Below are 26,265 nucleotides of genomic sequence, written 5' to 3'. Positions count from 1 at the left end.
TCTTCTTTAATCAAGAAAATAAATAAAAATCAGAAATCCTATTTCTATTAATTAATTACATTCTTGATCAAATCCTATACATTCAGTCTAGAAAAAAAAATTATTTACAGACCGAATAACAATAAAAGGAAGAATAAAGGGTGCGCAGACTATCTGCACCAAATCTGCACTGCGATCTCCAGGTTCGAACAGTCTATTAAATCAAAAATAAATAAAGAACAATTCTAAATAAATTTTTGGATTTAACAATTCTAAATTAATTTCAGATCAAACGCCCTGAACAAAAACCATTTCTTGAAAAAAAAAGGAAAGCAATCTACGCAGATCTTGGCAAAACATTTTCTGTTCATCTGCGCAGGGTCAGATCTGATTTTCTTTTGGTTCAAGATTCAAATCTGTGGCTCTGATACCACTGAAAGAATGGTAGGATCCATCTAATGGACGCCAAGAAAGGTGCGGAAAGGGGGGCGAATTTCAAAAAAATTTCCTACCTTCTTCCAACTGGGAATCATATTCCCTAAATTTAGAATACATTATTCAAGGATCCTACTTGAACCATAAACAAACCTGATCTGAACCAAAAGGAAACAGGAAGGATTATACCTGATCCAGAGAAATAATATCTCCCAAAGTTGGTGTTCACGCCCAAAGAAGTAGCCAAGATCTGCTCCTGCTGAAGATGACACAGCTGTGGATGAAACGGAACCAGCAGGGTGCGTCCTACACACTGGATTCTTCACAAGAACCCTCGGGAAACCTTGAACACTGACTCCTAGTGTCTTTCTTGCAAGACTATTGTCAAGAACTGCTTTCTTCACTTCCTGTTGCTACAAAGATCCAATCTTCCAACAGGTAGTGGCGGCGGCTGAAGGAGGAGAAGTCCAGGGACGAAGAGGGCAGAATTGTTTCTTCTCTCTGGAGTCTGTGAGAGGTCAAATCTCAGATTGCAGGATGTGTTTCTTGCTTACTCAAACCCCCTAGTTCAAAATCTGATATTTCTGCTAGGGTTTTCTCCTCTTTCTTCTTGATTAAGAAACCTCCCGATATTTTTGGGAGTTATCCCAATCCAAATCAGTATTTGGATAGAGGTTAATCTTAATCCTATCTGCAGATTAAGTTAGTTAACTCCTGATCTTATCAGGAGGTAACAGATTCAAATCTAATTTGAATTTGGTCTCTTAGAGTGGATAAAGTCAAAGACCCAATCCTTTTACTAACACTAATCTCAGATTCGCCCTATGAACTGGTGATCATATCGGCCCAGTGTTCAGTGTTTAACTAGTTTCCAACCTGCTGCCCAGTTGGGCTTCTTTGTATGGCGTGGGACCCAAGCATTGATCTACACACCAGCCACATGGGTTCGGTCCAACCTTTATTACAAGGCCCAGTCGAATTCACTGAAAGACTCAGTGACCCCCTTGAGCCCATCACATGGACCCTATGGGCCAACACTTACATTAAGTGGTCCCTGGGCCAAGCCATCTTATAAAAACCCAGGGACTGTGGGTAGGTGCAAGATTAGCCCATCAGGTGTTATCCTAAATGGTTTTACACTTAACCTATCATCCCTTAATGATCAAGCACTGCCCGACAAGAGAAAACCTCTCTCTCGACTGCAAGGAACAGTGTTGCACTCTCTACTCACATGGATCTCGGGAATTAAAACATTTTGCAAATCTTTTGAAACCGTACATACACACACACACACACACACACACACACACACACACACACACACACATATATATATATATATATATATATATATATATATATATATATATATAATTTTTTAAAACAAAATTCCAACGATTGAAATCAACTGCCGGTAGTTTGGTTTCCATCAGAGAGAGTGCATTCCCGATCATTACCATTATTCGACAAAGGGGCTGATCCTGTAGGATCTTCGGTATAGATATCCGTCTATCATGACGTACTTGGCTGCCTGACGCTTTACCCTCCTGGCGCCATTGCGTTCTGCGGGGAGGGTTCCATATAGCAGGAAGCTCGCGAGTGGATCAATCCAGCTCGGTTCTCATGGTGTTGTCACTGGTGTTGGCTAGTCGGGACAGGGCATCGTCCTCAGTGTTCTCTGACCTCGGGATTTACTTGATGAAGTGTGACTGGAAGCTAAGAAGTGCCTCTTTCACCTTTACCAAGTAGGCGATCATAGCTGGCTCGCGAGCTTCGTATTCCCCTGTAACTTGGTTGACCACGAGTTGGGAATCGCTGCATATAACTATGTGTTTTGCCTTTACCTCTTGCACCAAAGCTAACCCTGCTCTCAATGCCTCGTATTCTACCTCATTGTTGGATGCCGTGAAATCGAAGCGTAGCGCATACTCCAGTTGCCACTCGACCCGCGAAGAACTACACCGGCCCCGTTGCCATGCTGATTTGAGGAGCCATCTACGTGAAGGATCCAGGGCTCTTCATCCCAGTTTGCGCTCCGCCTAACCAGGAGAGATACCGAACTGGGTGCGATCTCACGGGGCTCAGACTCAATCGGCCCGGGAGCACCGATCTCACCCGAACTGGGAGCCTCGTGCTCAACCAAGCTGAGGACCTCAGAGCTGAACATGCATTCTACAACAAAGTCTGCCAAGGCTTGAGCTTTGATAGCGGTTCAGGGCTTGTACTGGAGATCGTACTCACTGAGTTCGATGGCCCACTTCGTCAATCGTCTAGAGACCTCGGGCCTGAGTAATACTTGCCTCAAGGGTTTGTCGGTGAGGAAGATGATGGTATGAGCTTGGAAATATGGGCGGAGTTTGCGGGCCGCAATGACCAGCGCAGAGGCTAGCTTTTCTATCTCTGGATATCTTGTTTCTACTCCCTGCAATATCTTACTAACATAGTAGATGGGTCGTTAGACCCGATCTGCTTCCTTTATCAGTACCGAATTGACCACTTCATTGCTTGCCGAGAGGTACAGTTCTAAAACATCGCCCTCTTCGGGCCGGGTCAACACCGAGATGCTGGTGAGGTATTTCTTGAGCTCGTCAAATGCAAGCTGGCAGTTCGGGTTCCACTCGAACCCTTTGCCTTTTATTGCCTTGAAGAAGGGCAGGCAACGGTCTGCTGATTTAGACATGAAACGACTCAGAGCGGCTATCTTGTCGTTTAGCCTCTGAACCTCTTTTACTTTTCAGGGTGGTCTAGGATTGCCTTTATTTTGTCTGGGTTGGCCTCTATACCGCACCAGTTGACGATGTACCTTAGAAACTTACCCGAGGTGACACCGAAGACACACTTGTTTGGGTTCAGTTTCATGCTAAATTGATGCAGAATTTGAAAGACGGAATGCAAGTCTTGTATTAATTCATGCAAAAACTATGTCTTGACGACCATGTTGTCTACATAACATTCTATCTTCGTGTCAATTAAAGGCTGAAACAGCTTATTCACGAGCCTTTGGAAGGTCGCCCCAGCATTTTTTAGTCCGAAGGGCATAACCTTGTAGCAGTACAGGCCGAACTCGGTTATGAAGGTGGTTTTTTCCTCGTCAGACGGATCCATCCTGATTTGGTTGTAGCTAGAGTAGGCATCCAGGAAGCTTAGCAACTCGTGTCTCGAGGTTGCGTCCACTAGGCGGTCGATCCTAGGGATGGGGAAGCAATCTTTCGGGCAAGCTTGGTTCAGGTCGGTGTAGTCAACGCACATGCGCCACATGCCATTTGCCTTTTTTACCAGAACTATGTTGGCTACCCAGCTCGGGTAATGAACTTCCCTTATGAAGTCTGTTGCGAGGAGCTTCTCGACCTCCTCATCGACCGCCCTCTAGCGTTCTGGGGCTAAGTTGCGTTTCTTCTATCTAATGGGTCTGGCAACAGGGTCAGTATTGAGCTTGTGAGTTATGAGCATAGGGTCTTTGCCGGGCATTTCTGCCGTGGACCAAGCAAAAACATCTAAGTTACTGAGTAAGAAGCGTACCAGTTCAGATCGTAGGGGTTCTTCAAGGGATGCTCCGACCTGAAGTAATCTAGCGGGGTCCTCTGCCGAGACAGAGATGGGAACAATTTCCTCTATTGGTGCAACTCGCTCCTCGTTCTGTTCCGTAGGTTGCTCCAGTTCGAGGTCGCTGGTTACCTTGGCCTTTCCCTTGAGGGTGGCAACGTAGCACTTGCGGGACTCGAGCTGGTCGCCTCGCACTACCCCAATGCCGAAGTCCATTGGGAACTTCATGGCCAAATAGTAAGTGGACACCATAGCTTTTAAAGCATGGGTGATTGGCCGACCTACTATGGCATTGTAGGGGGAGGGGGTCGCGACCACCAAGAAGTCGTGACTGAGTCTTAACGTGCTAGGCGACGTGCCGACTTCAACAAGTACTGTGACCTTTCCTAGGGGTCTGACCTCTTCTCCGCTGAAGCCGACCAGCGGAGTGTTTGCGGGCTTTAAGTCACTCTTTCGGAACTAGAGCTTGTCGAAGGCCACTTTAAAGAGGATGTCTGTCGAACTGCTGGAATCAATGAGTACCCGTCGGACTTCGAAGTCGTTGATCTTCATCTTTATGACAAGTGCGTCGTCGTGGGGGTAGTGGACCCCGCGTGCATCATCTTCGGTGAAGAATATGGGGTCTTCCGTCCTAGGCCGCTTTAGGGGATTTTGTTCTTCTCTGGCGGCCTCTCGGGTTGATGCCCGAGCTGCTGCCGAGGTGCATCCTGCTATGATTGATCCTCCGATGATCACGTGGATTGTTCCTCGAACTAGCCTTTCCTCTAGGGGCTACTTCTGCGGTTCGGCTGGTCGACTACTAGACTCGGGAGCATCTCTGTTGTGCTCTCCCTACTAACCTGCCTTATTACTATTATTATTATTATTATGTTGAACAAACTTTCGTAGGTACCCGCGACGGATATGCTCCTCTATCTCGTCGTGGAGATTATTACAATGCTCGGTGCTATGACCGTGGTCCCTATGGAAGCTGTAGTACAAGTTTTTATTCCTCTCGTTTGGGTTTCCCTTCAGACGATGTGGCCACTTCACATACGAGCCGTCTTTGATTGTCATTAAGATCTTGGCTCACTTCGCGTTTAAGGGCATGTAGTCCGCCCGACCCGCTAAGGGGGCTCAGAACGACTGGCTTGGCTTCAGCCCCCGAGCTGGGTCTCTCTTTCTCCTGTCATCTGAGTTGGAGGGCTTGACTTCCCTCTTCCTTTTTTCGATCTCGCCTTCAGTTCTTTGGTTGATCTCCACCTCTGTTCTTATGAATTTGTCCGCGAGCTTGAGGAACTTGGCTATGGTCGCGGGCTGGTTGACTACCATGTGCCACCTGAACTCCTTGTGTGTCACGCCCCTCTTGGCTGCCGTGAATTGTACCGCGGGGTCTAGGCGCGCTATCTACAAGCATGCGTCATTGAACCATTTGATATAGCCCTGGATGGATTCTCCTTCCTTCTGAACTATTCCGATGAGGCTCTCCTCAGTGCGGGGGAACCGCTTGCTGGTAACAAAGTGTGCGGTGAAGACCTACACGAACTGGGTCCAGCTTCTTATCGACCCAGGGGCCAGGTTCCTGTATCAGGTGCGGGCTACTCCCCTGAAGGTTGTAGTGAACGCCACACACATACAAGACTCATTGGCCCTTGTCAGGTGCATTTGGGACTGGAAAGCATCGACATGGTCATTGGGGTCAAAAGACCCGTCAGAGTTGTCTAGAGGAGGGAGTTTGAAATCCTTGGGCATGGGGACTGCAAGGAGTTCCGATGACAGGGGGGAAGAGACTGAAAGAATAGGGACAACTTTTGCCTCGTCTGAGCTTGTTTCTTCTTTATCTCGAAGCTCGAGCAAGATGCGGGTGGTTGTTCGACGACTTTGCTGGCATCTTTGCTGCTGCTTAGAGGGCTTGGTGTTGGCGTTACTTGTCTCAGTGTTGCCGAGGTTGATCGGCCCGGACTGCTGGTAGTCCGTTGCCAGGATACCGAGCTAGTTCTCTGTGAGCGGGAGCTCGAACTGAGAGTGCCGAGGTGCTGACTTGACTGGCAAGGAGGTTCCCGATCTGCCAATGAGCTGCGAGGCGGGGGTGATTAGTCTTTCCCTCCTGCCCGGGGATGAGGCCTGACTCTTGGAGGGGTCCTGGAGTCGAGAGGCTCCTCCTCGGTGAAGGCGCTCGCCCTAAGGGGAGGTCTTGGCCAGCTTCGAAGCAAGGTGCCGAGGTGGAAGCTGTGGTTGGTTCAGAGGTAGTTGGGGGAACTGTTGTTGATAGTGACACTGAGAAATGTGGTGCAGTACTTGCTGCTGATGGAGTTGATGTTGCTGCATTTGGGCTTGCATTACCCGCATGCACTGCATCAAGTCATTGAATTGGTTTTGGCTAGTCGCTAGAGGGACAGCAGTAGGTTCAACGAAAGTTGTCTCGATAGGGAGGGGAAGGGGAACATTCATAGGTGCCACCATGCTTGGTGCATTGAGGCTAGGGATTCCTTCTGTTGAGAGGGGGACGGTCAACTGTCCGATGCATATGGTGGCGGGCTGAGGGTGTTCCCCTACAACATTCAAGTCGGCGTTGTGCCTATTGCTGCTGGAGGAAGCCATAGAAGCTAAAGTTTCTTTGAGAGAGAGAGAGTTAAAGGATTGGGGAGGCCTTTTGAAAGTTTCCCACAGACGGCGCCAAATGATGATGCACAATCCGATCGGTCCTAGCTGTCGGTTACCTCGCTTCTGACGAGATTGGAGGTGCTTGAAACAAGAAAGAAAATGGAGACTTCCGGGGAGGAACCCGGTTAGAACACTCTGAAGCTCAAGTTAGTGCTCTTCAAAAGGCAAGGGAAATGAGGAATTCTAAGACTAGAAAGCGCAAGAATCACATACCCTCTTCATTGTGAGATGAGGGCCTTTTATAATCACCCTGTACACTTACTTCCATACCTCCGCCAGTTCGGGTATTATTACCTCTGCCAGATCGGGTGTCATTTCCTCTGCCAAATCGGGTGCCATTTCTTTTGCCAATTACCAATTCAGGTGTCATAACCTCCACTGCCAGCTGCTAGGGCCGCCTCTTTCCGTCTAAGATGGTGGTGGCAGGTGGCCGTTGGATGGTGGTTGTCATGTGTCGGACCCCTAATCAGTCAGGTGTGCCGCCTCCATGTACGGGTCTCCTGGGCGTCAGGTACGATTGTTCAATCAGGACACTTGGAGCCGAAGTGGCGTGTGAGGTGAGGTCTTGAGCTCGGATGGAAGTGTGGCCCGAACTACCTCTGGGTAGCAGTTCGGGTCTTTGCCTTTTGTGCCTTTTGCAAGGCTCAGGACCTCGAAGGGAGAGCTTGGGAATCTTCAACTCGAAGCTCAGGTTGTAGGTTCCCCCTTTGGGGGAGCTCAGGACTTCTCCTCTCGGAGCTCGGGTTGTGGGCCCGCTGTCATGCCGAGCTGGTGCTTTTGCCAGGTCACTCTTGGTTGCTTCCACGTGTCGTATGGCCAAGGGGTCGGGACAAATCTTCTTCCATCAATATCTAACTGCACATTTGGATTATCTTCCATACATGAGAAATATTCACAATGTGCAGTTGCATACATATGCTTTCAGACACTTGGGAACTGCTACCCACATTCCTACCCACGGAGCACCATCGTCATGAATGATAAATATTCCCAATGCGCAACTGTAATGCCTCGTAGGTAGAGATGTGGAAACCGCAAGTGAGTAGCAAATCCAAAGCCACTTTTCAGAATAGACCTATTCATGGGCCAATTCTGATTGGGTTTTACCTTTTCATTTATATAAAAATGTTTAGATCAAGGTTTTTAAAATTGAATCGGATAGGAAATCGTTTTGGGGTCTAGTTATTCGGTCGAATGGTCCAATTGTTTGGTCTGAACGGAAAACCTGCTATGACAAGAAAATAAAAGAAATAAAAAAATAAAAAAATGACTAAAAACTATTGTCCGGATTGATAGTTCAATTGCATATATTAACGATTTACTGACCAAATTAATAATTTTTTGCCAAAAAGTAGTTTTCGAGGAAAACTGAACCGGTTTTTCAGTTCGGTTTTGAAAAGAATTCGAGATTAGACTAGTGTATATATACCAAACTTATTTGAGAAATATCATCCCTGACCTGAAAAATAGTTGAGCTTGGTGCAGTAGTGCTTATAGGCTAGCCTTAGACCCAGCACGAGTCGGGCCTAAAACTATGTCCAAACCCGATAAAGAACGTGCCGGACCGGTCCAGTCCGTCGGGTTATCCGGTACATGAACAGGTCTACCTACTCAGAGTGTGTAGAGTTTGTTTGCAAGATATCCCGTCTCTCTGGCCCGGGGAGCTAGATGGCAGGTAGACATTTAACCAGCACGGACGGTGGGTTACGCGTGCGAATGGTTGTTGAGACTTTCAGATGCCCGCGTTCAAACGGAACGCTTCCTCGTTCTTTTCCACTTCCAGTTTACTGAAATTGTAAAACTGTCTACGGAGCTTGAAAGTCACGTCTATCTCAAGTCAATCAATTTCATCAACTCTCTCTCTCTCTCTCTCTCTCTCTCTCAATTGAGATTCACGTCAATTGGTTGCCAACGCCCTAGATCACTGCCATGGCTGTAGCATCTCCAACTAAGGAGAAGAGCGAACCTTCTCAGTCAGTGGAGCCTCTCCTTTCTTCTCCGTTGCCTTCGAAACCGGCTTCAGACGCCGGTTCTGAAACCTCGTCGGTTGGCATCGGTGATCCCTCCGATCGTAACGAGCAATCCGATTCGTCGGCTAACAGTCGTAAAGATATTGAAGTCCAGGTATTATCAATTCTTCTCTACCAAGATTTCTATTGTTTGTTTTTTTGCTGGTTTAGATTGATTCTGTGATCAGTAGTGTCAAAAACATTTAAATTTCAAAATAATTTAGTTTCTTAGTTGGAAATATGACAGTTTATTGGTTTGAATGCTTATTTTCGTGAAGTGTGTGTTGTTACAGTCTGCAGCATCTTTAAGAAGCGAGGAGTATCGGCAATTGTTTCGTCTTCCACCTGAGGAAGTAAGTGGCTTAAGTTTGCTTTTTTGGGCAATTTTTGAAATATTGAAGCTCTTGTTATTTATGTTACTTACATTCTGGACTAGTTGATTATCTTAAACCATGAGGGTTCCTTGGACTTGTTTCTCATGCATAATTGTGAGAATAACGAGAAACTAGTCTTGATTGAATTAATTCTTAGCAAAGTCGAGTCCATTGTGTAGAGGGAAATTTGTTGAGTATGAGGATGAGATTATGAACGACAAAAATGATTGCGTTTACTATTGATCTTGTATATGATGAATTTAGTTAAAATGTCCATACACCATTGAGTGGTCAAGTCAAAACCAATGAAATTCCTGTAGTAACTTCTTTTTTTTTCCTTTTTCTCTCTCGACCATTTCTTTCTTTTTTTTTTGGGGGGGGGGGGGTGGGGTGGGGTTGGGGAGGAGGGGGCATGAAGAAAATCGTAGAGGGTTATACCAATAAAAAAAGATCAAGGAGAACTATGACAATTGATGTGGGCTATCTTATCTTTTATTTTCCAATCAGCAAGAAAGAAGGAAATGTTACTAAAAGAATACGGCTTGAAAGAAAATATGTAAAAAGCTCCCTATCAGAATGAGTCTATCATGAATGAAATTCCAAAGCCTCAGAAATCAATTCCAGGCATTCTAGTCCAGCCAGAATAGAATTCAACAAGCAGATAATCTCAGACGTTTATCTCTCACCTACCCACCTAGATAAAATAATTTAGTTCCTCACCCCTAATGGAATTTCACGACCCAATTCTACTTCCAAGGGCTGATTGCTGGTTCTGTTTCCTACTCCTTTCTGGACAAAAAGATTTGGCTCTCTCTGGTCCCTCCCAGAATTCCTTCTTTATTTGGAAAGTTGCTTGTGGCAAGATAAACACTTGATGATCATATCCAGAGAAAAAGAAAGGGGCAGCTATATGTTTCCCCTCATGCCTGTGTTGTATGCCTTCAGGATGGAGAACCTATTAGCCATCTCCTCATTAATTGCCAAGTGGCTCATGGTTTATGGCAATATTTTCAGGACCTGATTTTCTCATTCAATAATAGCAAGCTTGGAAAAAGAGGCAGCCTCTACTGAAAGGAGGTAATTCATGTGGTTATGTGGTGCATTTGGGAAGTGCAGAGCAAAAGAATATTTGAGAATAAATGCACATCATTAAAAAACCTGAGAAGACGTGCTGTGGATCAATTCTTGGATGCTGACTCACAGGTCCTTTAATGGCTTCAGTTTTGCTGACTTAGACAGTAACCTTTTGGAGATTTTGCAATCATCCCCTGCTGCTGACCAGATCAGCCCTCCTCTGTCTCCAAGACCCTCCAACACCATTATTCTGCACTTTGATGGCAGCCTAAGAAGATATCAAGAGAATCTTCATGGTTCTGGACACTGCAGGTGTCATTTTAGGTCCAGATGGCAACTTGATCTGGACATTTGGCGGTCCTGTTTGGCTGTTCCAGCAGCTGATGTTCCAGAGGCTATGTTAAAAGCTCTTTTGAAGGGTCTCCAAATAGAAAAGTCTATGAGAGTTGAACCCATTTTAGTAGGTGATCCCAGGATTGTTATTGGTTGGACTAACTTGACTTGGACTGAAACTTGGAGGTTCTCTCATATTGTTCATGAAGTAGCAGATATTACATCTACTATAAACTGCAGGTTTAGTTGGATTCCAAGAAACCTAAATGAGGTTACAGATTTTTTAGCGCAATATGGGATGGGAAGGGATCTATTATATAGTGCAAACAGATAACTTTTTGACTGATTGGGATTATTCTTTTTGCTGCTGTGCTTACTTCACAAAAGTGAAAGAAAAAGGAAAAGAAGTAAAGAGAAAACAGTAGAGGAGAGGTAGAAGAAAAGAGAGAGCAGCAAGGAGAAGTTGAACTAGAACTCTCCTCATTGTCGACCCAGTATGTATTGCTATTCATTAAATGCTGAAATTACAAAAATGCCCCTAAACCAGTAAGATTGATATAGGAGAGAAAATAAGAACTACAAGGTGACAAGTATGCCCCTGTCGACTAATTCTAACACTCCCCTTCAAGCTGGAGCATTATGTCATAAAGTTTCAGCTTGTTACAAATATAATCCATCATTGAACGACCCAAACTTTTGGTTAAGATATCAACTACTTAGTCTTCTGACTTGATATAAGGAGTAATAATATCACCACTTGTCACTTTCTTATAAAATGATAATCAACTTCAATATGTTTAGTTCTTTCATGAAACATTGGGTTGGAGGCAATATTTGTTGCAATTTGGTTGTCATAGAACAATTTAATGCATTGATGAACTAGGAAACTCATTTCCTAAAGAAGATGCTTTAACCAAACCAACTCACAATAGCATGGACCATTGCCTTGTATTCAGCTTCAATACTACTCCTAGCAACCACACATTGCTTCTTGCTCTTCCAAGTGACAAGGTTCCCATGCAAGAAGGTACAATAACCTGTACTAGGCTTCCTACCCGTTGAATAACTTAGTTTTATTTTCAGTTTAGTGTCGCAAGGGCACATTTGTAATTACACCTCTTTTTATTTCTGAATGATATTAAAAAGGTTGGCACCACCAGCTGACTTTTTCCTCTCTCCAATCTCTTTTATCTTTTCTCTCTTCTCCTTCTTCTCTTCTCACCATTCTGGGATCGTACTGCCTCTTCACCAAGAAAACATGGTATCTGAGCGGCAGATCCAATCTTAGGAGCAGGGCGAACTGTGTGCTTCTTCCTTCAACTTCTATATTTGTCTATTCGGATCAAAGGAAAAAGGTCTCTGGTGGACGTGTGAGGGAGCTTACTGCGATTTTTTTTTTCTCTCTTGGTTGTGAGCCCAGAAATCATCAAGGGTAGGGAAGCTGAATGCTGTGAGGTTTTATTTTCTTCTTTATTCCTCAGCTTTGTGGATCGAACTGATCCTTTTGTACACAGGTGAGTGGGTTATGTGGGTTTAATGACCTGTGGCTGGTGTGAGAGTGTCTTCTCTCAATGTATGTGGATCGAGTGATCCTTCTTATGCCCTGAAAGGTGGGCTGTTTAGGTCTGCAGATCAGTAACTGCTATGACAGCAGTTTGTTTCCTTCTTCAGTTCATATTGAACCTAAATTGCTGTGTGAAAAGTTGATGAGTTATTGCTGGAGGGGCTGGTCAGACCTGTTTTTTGATATGTTTTGCACATCTGAACTGGTTTAGTAGGGCTGAAATTTGAGAACAAGTAATGCTGTGGGATCAGTTTTGATTATTCTGTGTGAGTACAGTTTTTTTTTTTTTTTTTTTTTTTTTTGTGCCCAGAATTGTGGCTGAACTAAGACTTCAACTTGTTTGACTGTACTCTGAGTCTAAACTGAACTGAGAACTTGTTCTCTAGCTGAATTGTGACTGAACTGAAATCAGGTTCTATGTCTTCTGAGGATTCTGGTATGTCTGGTGTGACCTCTAGTCAGAGTGGGATGAGTGGAGGTTTTGACATGAGTTTCCCCATGGCTGTGATTCCCTTTGATGGCCTCAATTACCTAGAATGGTTAAGGGGAATCAAGCTCTACATAACTGCAAGGGGAAAAGTGGGGTATATCAATGGTAGAATCAGAGAACCCCAGTCTGGAGGCGTAGAACATGATAGGTGGGACCAAGAAAACAGTATGGTGATGTCATGGCTGTTATTGTCTATGCTGTCACAAGTGAGAAAGACCTTCATGTGGGCAGAAAGAACTCATGAGATATGGGAGCAGGCAAAATCTACATATTCAGAACAACGACATTATGCCAAAATATATCAGTTGCAGGCTGCCTCCTCAACTTGTAAGCAGGGGGAGAGGAGTCTTTCTGTCTACTATTCAGACTTGAATTCTATTTGGAAGGAACTAGATCATTATTAGAATATAAACTGGAAATGTGATGTAGATGCCAAAGCATACAAGTCTCTGGTTTCCCAGCAACGAGTGTTTGCCTTTCTATTAGGGCTGAATTCCACATATGAATCTATCAGGGTTCAGATATTGGGGAGTAAAGATCTCCCATCAATACAAGAAGTATATGCTCTAGTACAATCAGAAGAGAGCAGGCAGAGTGTGATGAATAATCCTGAGGGAGAGCAGATTGCATTAGTAGCTAAAGGGAGTGCTGCTACGGGGGGTGGTAATTCCTTCAAGAAGAGTGACTTTCAGAAGAAAGTTGATGACAAAGATAAACTATGGTGTACACATTGTCAGAAGTCTAGACATACTCGGGAGACATGTTGGGAGCTTCATGGGAAGCCAAAGTGGGCTCAGGAACTGAGTAAAAAGCCGGACAGAATAAGAAGCCAGGACAACAAGGTCAGAGGAAGTTTAATGCATCAAACTTAGCCTCTCAAGAGCCTCAATCATCTACCACTACTATGAGTCCTTATGTGATTGATCCCAGGAAAGATATCATTAATTCTTTCCGTGACCATTTGGAGCTGTATAGGAGGGCAATCTGCCAGATGGATTCTGCTTCTCCCCCCTCGACTTCCCTTGCATCTATCCATTCAGGTAACGGTAACTCTGCTACAGCTTTTCATGTGTCCTCTCATCCCTTAGACTCTCCTTGGATAATAGATTCTGGTGCCTCGAACCATATGATGGGTTAGTCCAATTGTTTTCAATCTTATCATCTATTATCTGGTCAGGATAAGGTGAGACTTGCTGATGGTTCTTTCTCCACCGTAGCTGGCAAGGAACCATCTCCCTTCCCCTTGGACTCACCCTTTTTGATGTTCTACATGTTCCTAAACTACCCATAAATTTGTTCTCTGTTAGTAGTATAACAAATTTGTTAAACTGTTCATTAACCTTTTTTCCTTCCTCTTGTATGATACAGGATTTGGCCTTGGGGAAGATGATTGGTAGAGGTCATATTGGTAGATGGTCTTTACATGCTAGAGAATAAAGTTAGTCTTGTGGCTATTGAGTCTAAGAGTCCAGGACCTATCTCCTACTCATGGTAAACTTGATCCTCGTACCATTCCCTATGTATTCTTGGGTTATCCTTCTTCCCAAAAAGGTTATTGATGCTTTGACCCCATTTCTAAGAAGTACTATGTCTCTATAGATGTGTCTTTCTTTGAAAGTGACCATTTTTTCCCAGTTTCTCCTCAGGGGGAGAGTAAGGTGGAGGAGAAACCAATTCAGGTTCTCCCCCCTTTGCTTGACCCCCTCCATTCCGTGTTTTTTGTCATCGCAAGGGCCAGCTAAATTCAAGAGCTATGGAGCAACTTGAAACTGTACCGCCAACATCATCAGATTCACTGGAGACGGATCATATCCAAATAGTTACTACCATTCCTGTTGATGTTTTTGGTCCTCTTTCCATTGATACTTCATCTGTCAATGACCTAGACATCCCCATTACTAAAGGGAAGGGAGTTAGGTCTTGTACCACCAAGTATCCTATTTCCCATTTGGTTTCCTATGAGAACACCTCACCCTCTTTTCGTGCTTTCATTTCTTTCATTGGCAGTGTCCCTATCCCTAAAAATGTGGCAGAAGCTCTCTTAGTTCTTGAACGGATAGATGCAATGAAAGAAGAGAGATAAATGCCCTACATAAAAATGGTATGTGGGAGTTAGTGGATCTTCCTGAGGGTAAGGAACCGGTAGGGTACAAGTAGGTGTTCACAGTGAAGCACAAGGTTGACGACACAATAGAAAGGTGCGAGACTAGGTTGGTGGCAAAAGGGTTTACCTAGGCATATGGTGTAGATTATGTAGAGACTTTTGTCCCAATAGCCAAGATGAACTCTTTTAGAGTCTTGTTCTCCATTGCGGAAAATCTTGATTGGGATCTTCATCAGCTAGACATTAAAAATTCCTTCCTGAATGGACCTTGAGGAAGAGGTGTACATGGTACAACCTCATGGCTTTGAAATTTAGAGGCTAAAGGATTTCTTAGCCACTCAATTTGAGGTGAAGGATCTAGGTCCCCTTCGGTATTTCCTTGGAATTGAAGTGGCCCGCTCACAGTAGTCGATCAAGACTACAGTCGGTCTTGAATTCCAAAAGATTTTGGATTGAGAAAAGTAGAAGAAAGAGGGAGAAGAAAGGAGAAGAAAGCAGAAGTACATAAGGGTTTTGAAAGGAGGGACAAATTGAATAAATTTGCTGCTACCACTCTCTCAATGTTTATAGATTATGTTCACTAAATGTAGGAAAGGGCAGAATTGCCCTTAATGCTTACATGGCAAATAAAACAAATAATAAACTAAAATAACAAGTTGTCTAAGATAACAACCAACTAACACTGTCATAACTAACAAAGGTTACATGTGTTGTCATACGAGCACAATGGGGACCACAGCCGTGGGGCCCACATCAGTGTTCTCTATACTCCCCCTCAAGTTGGGAATAGATATTTGTGGTTCCCAACTTGAATAGGTCTGCCTCTAACTTCTTCCTTGGAATAGCCTTGGTGAGAAGATCCGCAAGCTGCATGTTGGAGGTGATACACGGGAGACACTTCTTGTGATGAGACCCTTTCTCTGACAAAATGTCGATCAACTTCGATATGTTTAGTTTTGTCATGCTGCACCGGATTGTGATCTATATTAATAGCCGCTTGATTATCACAATACAACATCAAGGGCTTCTCATAATCAATACCCAACTCTTCAAGTAGTGATTTCAACCATAGGATTTTAGCCACTCCATTAGCCATTGACCTATATTCAGCTTCGGCACTAGAGCGGGAAACAACACTTTGTTTCTTACTCCTCCAAGAGACAAGGTTACCCCCTACAAGGGCACAATATCCAGAGGTAGACCTCCTGTCATCAGCACTCCCAACCCAATCAGCATCTGTATAGACCTCCACCTTCATGTGATTATTGTTCTTGAACAGTATACCTCTACCTGGGCATCTCTTCAAGTATGCTAATATTCTCTCAGCAGCAAGAAGATGAGTAGTTCTAGGGGAATGCATGTACTGGCTGACAACACTGACTGCATAACTGATATCTGGCCATGTGAGGCAGAGATATAGGAGCTTTCCAACCAACCATTGGAACATAACTTTGTCTTCAAGAGGCTCTCCACCCTCTGCATTGATCTTGTGATTCTGTTCAATGGGTGTATCGGCAGGCTTGACACCTAACTTTCCAGTTTCCGCCAACAGATCTAGAACATACTTCCTTTGAGAGATAAAGATCCCCTGTTTAGATCTAGCAACCTCAATACCCAAAAAATATCGCAGTGCACCAAGATCTTTCACCTCAAACTCTTGATGAATGAGCTGTTTGAGGGACTCAATCTCACTATTATTATTCCCTGTCACTACAATATCATCCACATATACAACAAGCAAGGTCAAAGAAGAGTTCACTCTTTTAACGAACAGTGTATGATCTGACTGGGCCTGTACATAGCCGTCCAAGGGCTAGTCTGAATCTATCAAACCAAGCTCTAGGGGACTGCTTTAATCCATACAATGCCTTATTCAGTCGGCAAACCTTCTTACCTGTCTCAGTATCATAGAATCCAGGGGGCAACTTCATGTAGACCTCTTCTTGTAAGTCTCCATTCAGAAAGGCATTTTTAAAGTCCATCTGGAACAAGGGCCAAGAATAACTTGTTGCAAGGGCTAATAGAACTCGAATAGTGGTCATCTTGGCTACTGGGGCAAAAGTCTCCAAGTAGTCTATATCATAAGTCTGAGTAAACCCTTTTGCAACCAATCGGGCTTTGTACCTTTCAATGGAGCCATTATCATTATGTTTCACAGTAAATACCCATCTACATCCAACTGGCTTCTTTCCTTTGGGTAGGTCAACTAGCTCCCAAGTATTATTTTTCAAAAGGGCATCAATTTCAACTTTCATTGCATCTTTCCACTCTGGAACTGATAAGGCTTCTTGCACTGGTCTAGACTGCTGATGACCGAGATCAACCTGCCTGCATCGCCTGTGATAGACTTTCAACTCCTGATCCCTCTGACAACCCTCACCATTACAGCCTTGATCACTCAATGGAATGGGTAAAGGAACAACCTCAGATGAGTTAACCCCACTCTCACTGCGCTCCCCCTGAGGAAAAAGACCCAAATTCTCACCACTCTCCCCCAAAGGAGAAACCCTAGGATAATAGGGTGCCTCCTCAAAGAAGGTGACATCCATCGAGACAAATCTCCTCCCTGAAACAGGATCATAGCAGCAATAACCCTTTTGAGTTTGTGCATAACCGAGAAAAATGCATTTGGAGGCCTTAGGGTCAAATTTGGAATGATGAGCTCCAAGAAGCTGAACAAAACAAGTACAACCAAAGGTTTTAAGAGGAACAATAAACAACTCCTCGTCTGGGTATAGAAGGGTAAACGGAGGCTTCATATCAAGAACCCGTGAAGGAACCCGATTAATGAGATACACTGCCGTGAGGATAGCATCACCCTAGAAATGGATAGGCACATTGGAGGTAAACATAATGCTTCTAGCCACCTCCAAAATGTGCCTATTCTTCCTCTCGGCAATCCCATTCTACTGTGGTGTATGAGGACAAGTGCTCTGGTGAATAACCCCATGATTGAGTAGATAAGAGGCCAGTGGCTTGGCAAAGTATTCTTTTGCATTATCAGATCAGAGGACTTTGATTTTGACCCCGAACTGCGTTAAAATCATCTGATAAAAGTTTTGGGTCAGAGCGGGAAGCTCATCTCGAGAATGCATAAGGTAGACCCAAGAAAAACGGGTATAGTCATCAACAAACAACATAAAATATCTGTACCCACCCATAGAAGGGATGTGATACGGCCCCCAAACATTAGTATGCACAATATCAAAAGAATTACTACTTCTTTTATTACTCAAGGAATAAGATGTTCTACAATGTTTGGCAAGCTCACAAGTCTTACATCTCAAATTTGACATCTCAACAGACTCAAATAAAGTAGGAAATAGACTCTTCAAAGATCGAAAAGATAAATGACCTAACCGATTATGCCAGAGCATAACCGGAATCACAAACTGAGAAACAAAAGACTTCTTATCCATAGGCTCTTTCCAATGAGAACTCTCTCCAAGCAGATAGATCCCATTCGTCTCATGGCCAGTTCCAATCACCTTCCTCGTCTCCAAGTCTTGAAAAACACATCGGTCAGGGAAAAAGGTTATTGAACAGTTATGATGTTTTGTAATACTACTGACTGAAAGCAAATTAGTATCAAGTTTAGGAACATGCAAGATTGAGGATAAAGAGATAGTATCAGATAACTTGATGCCACCCTTGCCAGAAATGGGAACAAGAGAGCCATCAGCAATGGATACTTTATCTCTACCAGAAGATAAGTAGTGAGTAGTGAACAGTGATGGCAAGCTAGTCATATGGTCAGATGCACCTGAGTCTATTTCCCAACAATGTTCAGTGTTACCTGGAGCTGAAGCATGGTAAGCTGAGACCCGAGTACCTGAATGAGAAAATGCTGATGTGGCAGGGGCTAATGGTGATTGAGATGACTGAGCTGAATTCCCAACCTCCTTTTCCAACTGTATTAGGGCAGACCGAACAGCAGCTAAGGTATCTAGGGGCGTGCCTTTTGTGCCCGACGAGGATGCAGAATCAGTATTCACAGCCGTATGAGCATTACCCCTTTTATTCGTCAGTTTTGCTGGGACTAAATGAGGGTGCAACTTCCAACATGTATCTTTCGTATGCTTGGGTTTCTTGCAATGTTCACATACTAGATCCCGTTTATCTTCCTTCTTCATGTCCCTTTTTGTATCACCCCCAGACTTAGGTTTAACTGCTGCCAGGGCTGGGGGGAAGGGCTGATGTTGCATCATAACCTTTCTCCTGATCTCTTCACTATGCACCAGGGAGTAGGCTTGAGATAGGGTCACACTGTCTCTTGTCAGTATCTGCTGTCTCACAATGTCATAATCTGAATTCAGGCCAGCCAGAAATTCAAACACCCTATTGGTCTCGACTTGCTTTCTATGGGTTTGTGCATCTTTTGGACTTTCCCACTCAAGAGTCTCCAGATTGTCAATTTCATACCACAGAGATTTCAAGGTAGAGAAATAAACAGAGACTGGTTTCTCTCATTGTTTAAGGTTATTCACCTCACACTTCAGTTCATAGGCTCTAGCAACATTAAGGGGTTGGGAGTAGGTCTCTTTCATGACATCCCATATCTCCTTGGCTATCTTTGCCCACAAGTAACTTCGGCTGATATGTGGCTGCATAGAGTTGCACAGCCATGTCATAACCAAGTAGTTCTCCTGAACCCACTTGGTATACATTGGGTCCTCCTTGGAAGGTTCTTTCACATCTCCCAATAGGTAGCTAAGTTTTCCCCTTCCTCCAATAGCCATCATGGCTGATTGGGCCCATTCCAAGTAATTGGATCCGTCAAATCTCACAATCGTAATCTGAAACGCAGTCTCAGACATACTACCAGAATTGCTGTTCCCAAAACCACCTTCTCCCTGATTTTTGAACTCCATTCTTGGTAAAGAATCAGTAGTTAAGAACTATTAGGGTTACTGCAATAGAAACAACACTTAAACAACTGATCATAATCAAAAATCTGTATAAAATCAGTTCAGATCTGATATGAAACCAATCAGCAATCAGAATATAAGCAGTCTGATAACAGTTCTCACCCCCAAAACAGGCTCGGAAGCCAAAACAGGTCTAAAAACCACTTAGAAAACAATCTGTAATGCTGAAGTAGAATTAAGGTTTTAATCGTAGGGTTAGGAAAACCTTTGTGAGAACATAAACTGTGCTCAGCCGCACATTCCAAAAGAATTCACAATCAAGTCTAGCTGTAAGGTTAATGACAAACCCAAAAAAAAAAACTGATCACCTTTGAGAAAAAATAGGAGAGTTCGGCCGCTCCTCCTAGGTAGGTCCAACCTATCTTGACTGACAACAATCTCAAGGGAAAAATAAAGACTTACCCAGAAAACTCTGATCGCTACCTTCAATCATGGCCTGAACCCTAACCTTCTCTGATTCTTCTTGATTACCAAAACACTCTCCAAGCCTCTACAAGTCTTCGGACAGCTGCTAAACTTTCTGGTAACCTCCAAGAATCAGCCAACGAACAGTCCTTTGTAAGCTTCCAGCCCTAGACAGTTCTCATGTGGTCAGCTGGTCTAGACTCACATGAGAAACCCTAGATAGGCTCTGATACCAAGTAGTTGATCAAGACTACAGTCAGTCTTGAATTCCAAAAGATTTCGGATTGAGAAAAGTAGAAAAAAGAGGGAGACGAAAGGAGAAGAAAGCAGAAGTACAAGGGTTTCACTAAATGTAGGTTATGGTCCATTTGGACTGAAAGGAATAACAGAATCTTTTGTGGTAAACTTAAAAGCACGGATGAAATTGTGCAAAGAGCCATGGGCAAGCTATGCTCATAGGTGTTGGTGAATGAGGAATTTAAAAACCAAAATGTACCTCTTTTGTTCTGTTCTAGATCTTGTATGAGCTTGTAATTTACATTGTGCCCAGGCAGAATTAGTGGTCTGGGTCTTGTTGTACCTCTCTTTTATGTGCTGAATAAATTATATTACCATTTTCCAAAAATAATATTGCAGCCAACCTAGTTCTTCATGATAGAACTAAACATATAGAGGTTGACAAACACTTTATTAGAGAGAAAATTGTTAATGGGGAAGTGTGCACCCCATATGTGAGTTCCAAGGAGCAACTGACAGATATATTTACAAAAGGCTTGCATCACTAGCGGCACGATGATTTATGTGACAAGTTGGGCATAATTGGCATCTATGTCCCAACTTGAGGGGGAGTGTTGAATAACTTAGTTTTATTTTCAGTTTAGTGCTGCAAGGGCACATTTGTAATTACACCTCTTTTTATTTCTGAAGGGTCGCCCTAGTATAAATATTAAAAAGGCTGGTGCCGCTAGCTGGTTTTTTCCTCTCTCCAATCTCTTTTCTCTATTCTCTCTTCTCCTCTCACCATTATGGAATCGTACTACCTCTTCACCAAGAAAACACTATCTATTGGAGACCTTGCCCAATCTGCATTTGAACACCCTTCTAGGGACAAATTTTCCCTTTGTTATACAACAACCAATGACCAAGAGAACCCCTTAGATGCTTCAACACCCTCATAACACCACCACAATGAGCAGTTGTAGGATTCTACATGTATTGATTGAGGACTCCAACACTAAAGGAGATGTTTGGCCTAGTGATAATGAGATAGATTAGCTTGTCTACTAGTCTCTTATATCTTGTAGGGTCTTCTAATGGCTTCCCCTAACTATCAGTCATTTTCACATTGGGATCCATAGAAGTTTCTACTAGCTTGGATCCCAACAACCCAGTTTCATCCAACATGTCCAAAACATACTTTCGTTGAGACAGAGATTCCCCACTTCGAATGGGCTACCTCAATTCCTAGAAAGTACTTCAAGGTTCCTAGATCCTTAGTTTGAAAATGTTGCTGTAAGAACTGTTTCAACTCACTAATTCCATGTGCACCATTACCAATAAGAACAATATCAACACCATAAACTGCTAGGATGATTTTTCCCAGATGAAGAACCCTTGCTAAACACGAAGTGGTTAACACTAATTGTTACAAACCAAAATCTTGCACCACATTGCTAAAGCGACCGAACCATGTTCATGGTGACTACTTTAGCTCATAGATAGCCTAACTTAATTGACTGACTCCCCCTGAGCAACATACCTAGGAAGTTGTTCCATATACACCTCTTGAAGATCATCATGGAGGAAGGCATTTTTGACATCAAGCTAAAGCAAGGGCCAATCAAAATGGGTGGATAAGGAGATGAATACATATACAAAGCCTATCTTAGCCATTGATGAGGTCTCTGAATAATACACACCATAAGCCTGTGTATATCCCTTAGCAATAATTTAGGCTTTGAACCGTTCAATACTTCCATCTTGATGATGTTTAACTGTATAGACCCATTAACAATTAATTGCCTACTTCCTAGGAGCTAGGGAAGTAAGACCTGAAGTATTGTTGGATTGAAGAGCATAAAATTCTTCATCCATTGCCTTCTTCTAATCAAGAGATGAGAGGGTTCTTGTATAGAATACGATAGAGAAATGACGGATAAAAGGGAGATGAACTGTTGATGGAAAGGAGATAAGTGAGAAAAAGAGACATAATGAGAAAGAGGATGATTTGTTCAAGCATGCTTACCCTTATGAAGAGCAATAGGAAGATCAAGATCTAAAGGTAGTGGATTCGTCAATGGCAAAGACTCTAGTGGTGGGTTAAAAGCTAGAGTTGGATCAACTACTGGTGATGATTTTGGCTACCGATCACGTTTGGAGTACACTCTATGAATAGATGGTTGGATAAGCTCCTCGACTATAGGTAAGGTGATAAATACATCACTACAGTCAAAAGAAAGAGGAATAGAATAGGATGGTTCACACCTAGAAAAATGAAGTATGCTCTCAACAAAAGTAACATTTGGAGCAACAAAAACTTTCTGTTAAATAGGATCATATAGCACTTGTGTCTTTTTTGAGTATGTAATAACCAAGGAAAACGCATCTGATAGCTTTTGGAGTCTAAGTATATCATGGATTGAACCCAGTTTGTGAACAAAATGCACACAACTGAACACACAAGGAGGAAGGGAGAAAAAAGAAGTAGAAGGAAACAAGATAAAAAATGGAGACCATGGTTTCAAATGTCGTGAAATGTCACCCGACATATGTCAATGTCGAGGCTCACTAACATGAAAATGGATGGTAATATAAAAATTACATTATTTCGGTCAACATTTTCTATATTTCGGAAATGTTGACCAAATCGGTCCAAATAACAAAAAAAAGGATGGTTTTTCCTATTATGTCGACAGGATGTCGACTAATGTACATTAATGATATAATATATTAGTATATTATATTATTATAATACAGTATATTAATATAAATTATTCCATTAATAATTTCTATTTAATATTTCAAATAAAATATTTATAAAAAAGAATTAACAAAATATAAAAACAAAAGAATAAATTAATTAATTTATAATATAAAACATAAAATATTTTTCAAGTAATAAATATTAACTAGTTAGTGTTTTTTAAAATATTTATTAAAATAAGAAAATATTTATTAAATTTTATAATAAATCATATTCTACATTTAATATAAAAAAATCAGAATAAATTTATTAAAATTTATACTAAATCATAATTTATTATAAGTTTAGTATTAGAAATCATAATAATTTCATTAAGTTTTATAAGAAATCAGAATTTCTCATAATCTTAATACTATAAAAAGGAGAACCAGTTTATTAATTTTATAATAAAACATAATGTATTATAACTGTAATATTTAAAAAAATTAGAATAAATGTATTTCTATTTACTAGTGTGAAATTAATATATTAGAATTTATAATAAATCAGAATTAAAAATAAGAAAAGAAAATATCAGATTACCTTGTAAAAACTTCAAAATGCATAATAAATCAGTAAATCGTCATTTACTAATTTGTTATTGATCTTAATTTCTTAGCTTTATATAATGGTTGGGAATAAGATAATAGTCTAGAAATATGTATTAATGCTTATTTTATCATTTTACAAAATATCATTGCATATTTCCACATATTTCATAATATTTCCACAATGTCTCTAATTTTTACAATATTTCCCCTCGACATTTCCGACATATGTCCTATATTTTGGTAAGCGACATTTCCATCGACATCGACATTTTAAACCTTGATGGAGACTCACTATCTAAAATTGACGAGAAAATACACTTTATGAGAAAACAAGAGGTGAAAACTGCATCACTCCATCAGAATTTAGGAATTAACATCTAAATCAACAAGGCACGAGTTGTTTCAATCACATGGTGGTTCTTCCTCTCAGCCACGCTGAGGGGTATGTAAACAGGAGTTTTGATGTATAATACCATGAAAGTTAAGTAATATTGGAAACTATTATGAAAATGTTCTTTGGCATTATTAAATCAAAACATTTCAATGCATACACTAAACAGATTCCTTATCTCAACTTGAAAAGATAGAAAAATAGAGAAATTTTGAATAGTCCTTCATTAAGTAAATGTAAATCCATGTCATTCTTGAATAATCATCAGTAAATGTTACAAAATATTTGAATCCATTTTAACATGATACACGACTTGGACCCCAAACATTTGAGTGAACTAAAGAAAAAAGTACTTGAGACTCTTATCTTCTCTGGGAATAAAAGACATTCTATGATGTTTGCTTAATTGACATAACTAACAATCCAACTGAGTTACAGACTATAAGGTAGGGACTAACTTCTTCAAAATATGTAGGAAAGGGTGACTAAGATGACAATACCACTAATATGGTTTAAGAGAAGAATGAAGAGCCTTCTGTGGACCATGGTCATCTAGGTAGTATAATCCTCCAGCTTCATAACCACCATCAATTGTCTTCCCTGTCTTAAGATCCTAAAAGAAACAATAAGAAGGATAAAGGTTACTGAACAATAAAGGGCTTGAGTAAGCTTACTTACAAATAATAGATTGAAGGGAAACTTGGGTACATAAAAAATAGTGTAATCAATTTATCAAAAGAAAAAAAAAATCAAAGTGTAAACTAAGGCCAAAACCAAGAGACACATTACTAGTACTAGTAATAGAGAAAGAAGAGCCATCGACTAAGTGATAGTTTGTGATGTAGGAGGAGACAAAGATACAAACATATTTGAGAAGCTAGTCATATGGTTTAAGGCTCCATAATCAATTACCTAGGGTGAAGGCGTATAACTAGAAACAAGGCAGGCTATTCCTGACATCACAAAGGGCTTTGTTCAGCAGATTTAATAATGCAGTCAAATAGGTTGGTTTCAAATAGTGTCAGAATGATCATACTTTCTTTGTTAAGAGACAAGGGGAACATATGGCTATGCTTATAGTTTATGTGGATGACATTGTCATTATGAGGAATTGGGAGTTAGAGATACAAAACTAAAGAAATTCTTGGGGGCTCAGTTTGATTGTTATACTTATCTATGACCAGGCCCAACATTGTTTATGCTGTTGGGGTTTGAGCCAGTATATGCATGCCCCTAGTACCACTCATCTTGCCACTGCAGAGCATGTTCTGAAGTATTTAAAACAATATCCTGGTAAAGGTATTCTCTTTTCAAAGTATGGCCACTTGAAGGTAGAGAGCTTCACTAATGTTGATTGGGCCGACTAGTTGATGATAGGAGATCTATCACAGGTTATTGCACCTTCATTGGGGGGAATTTGGTAACTTGGAGAAGTAAGAAACAAACAATGGTTGCTAGGTTAAGTGTGGAAGCAGAATATAGGGCCTTGGCACATGGAGTTGCAGAAATATTGTGGTGGAAGAATATGTTAAAGGAGTTGGGAGTTGAAGTTCATAGCCCAATGTCATTGTATTGTGATAACAAGGCAGCAATCAATATAGCCCACAATCCTGTGATGCATGATAGAACAAAGCATATCGAAGTTGACAAACATTTCATTCATGAGAAACTTGAAACTGGTGAAGTCTACATTCCTTATGTAAATTCTATGGATCAGTTGGGTGACATCTTCACCAAGGTTGTTTCAGGTACCCGACATATGGAAATCTGTACCAAGCTGGGAATGATAGATATATACAACCCAACTTGAGGGGGAGTGTTGTTAGGACTGTTAATGGGTTGTTAGTGGGCTTACTTTAATTTCTTTTCTGTTAAGTTGTAAGTTGTAATCAGGGGTATTCTTGTAATATCCCCTTTATTTTGAACACCCTAATATATAAGCCAAGAGGGGATCTGCTCCTAACATTTTTTGACAAATCTTCTTCTCTTTTTTTTATTCTATTTCTCTCTTCTCTTCTTCCTCTTCCATTCCAGAAAACTACCTTGACCCGAGGATTCCATACAAATGTGCGAGGAAAGTGGCTACCTCCCAGTGTACTTAGATGTCTAGCAAAAGATTTAACCAAGAAAATACATGATCTTTCACACTTCTAGACATATTGGTCAGCACTAACGCCCGGTTCGGTTAATGACTTTGAAGCTTCACCAAGGGCTTGCCACTTTGTCAAACTCCCTTTGAAATATTTTCTTCATTAGCTCAAAATGTGGCTTGTGCCAATTTCTTATGAAAAATCAAATATAGAAGCTACTTCTGGCTTTCTCCATTACTGTTACCTTATATGGTTAAATCAACCTCTTGGTCATCTTTTCTTTTAATTCTGTTCTGACAAATATACCAACCAGATGTCACCCTTGAGATCTTATTATCCCTAACTATTATCTTTAAATATCATTCTTTTCGATTTGATATTATGATGTTC

The 26,265-nt window shown here is 41.7% G+C and overlaps 1 protein-coding gene across 3 annotated transcripts in view; it reads left to right on the top strand.

The window, feature by feature from the left end:
• The first annotated feature begins 8,220 nt into the window (after positions 1–8,220).
• Positions 8,221–26,265, top strand: part of VAD1 (GRAM domain family protein) — a 53,285-nt gene continuing 35,240 nt past the window's right edge. For 2 of the 3 annotated variants that reach the window (XM_088962461.1, XM_088962459.1), the window contains exons 1-2: positions 8,259–8,724; positions 8,903–8,962. In XM_088962461.1, coding sequence (XP_088818587.1) covers positions 8,530–8,724; positions 8,903–8,962 — 255 coding nt within the window. In that variant the 5' untranslated portion in view covers positions 8,259–8,529. Of the gene's footprint in view, positions 8,725–8,902; positions 8,963–26,265 lie in introns of all 3 variants that reach the window. The other variant, XM_088962460.1, reaches the window with a different exon arrangement.

Source organism: Nelumbo lutea, chromosome 1 (genome assembly GCF_056320005.1).
Source record: "Nelumbo lutea isolate HS-2025 chromosome 1, American lotus-T2T, whole genome shotgun sequence".
Classification (NCBI taxonomy): Eukaryota; Viridiplantae; Streptophyta; class Magnoliopsida; order Proteales; family Nelumbonaceae; genus Nelumbo; species Nelumbo lutea.
The sequence above is the reverse complement of the archived record's forward strand: the minus strand, read 5'-3'. Positions and strand labels throughout refer to the sequence as shown.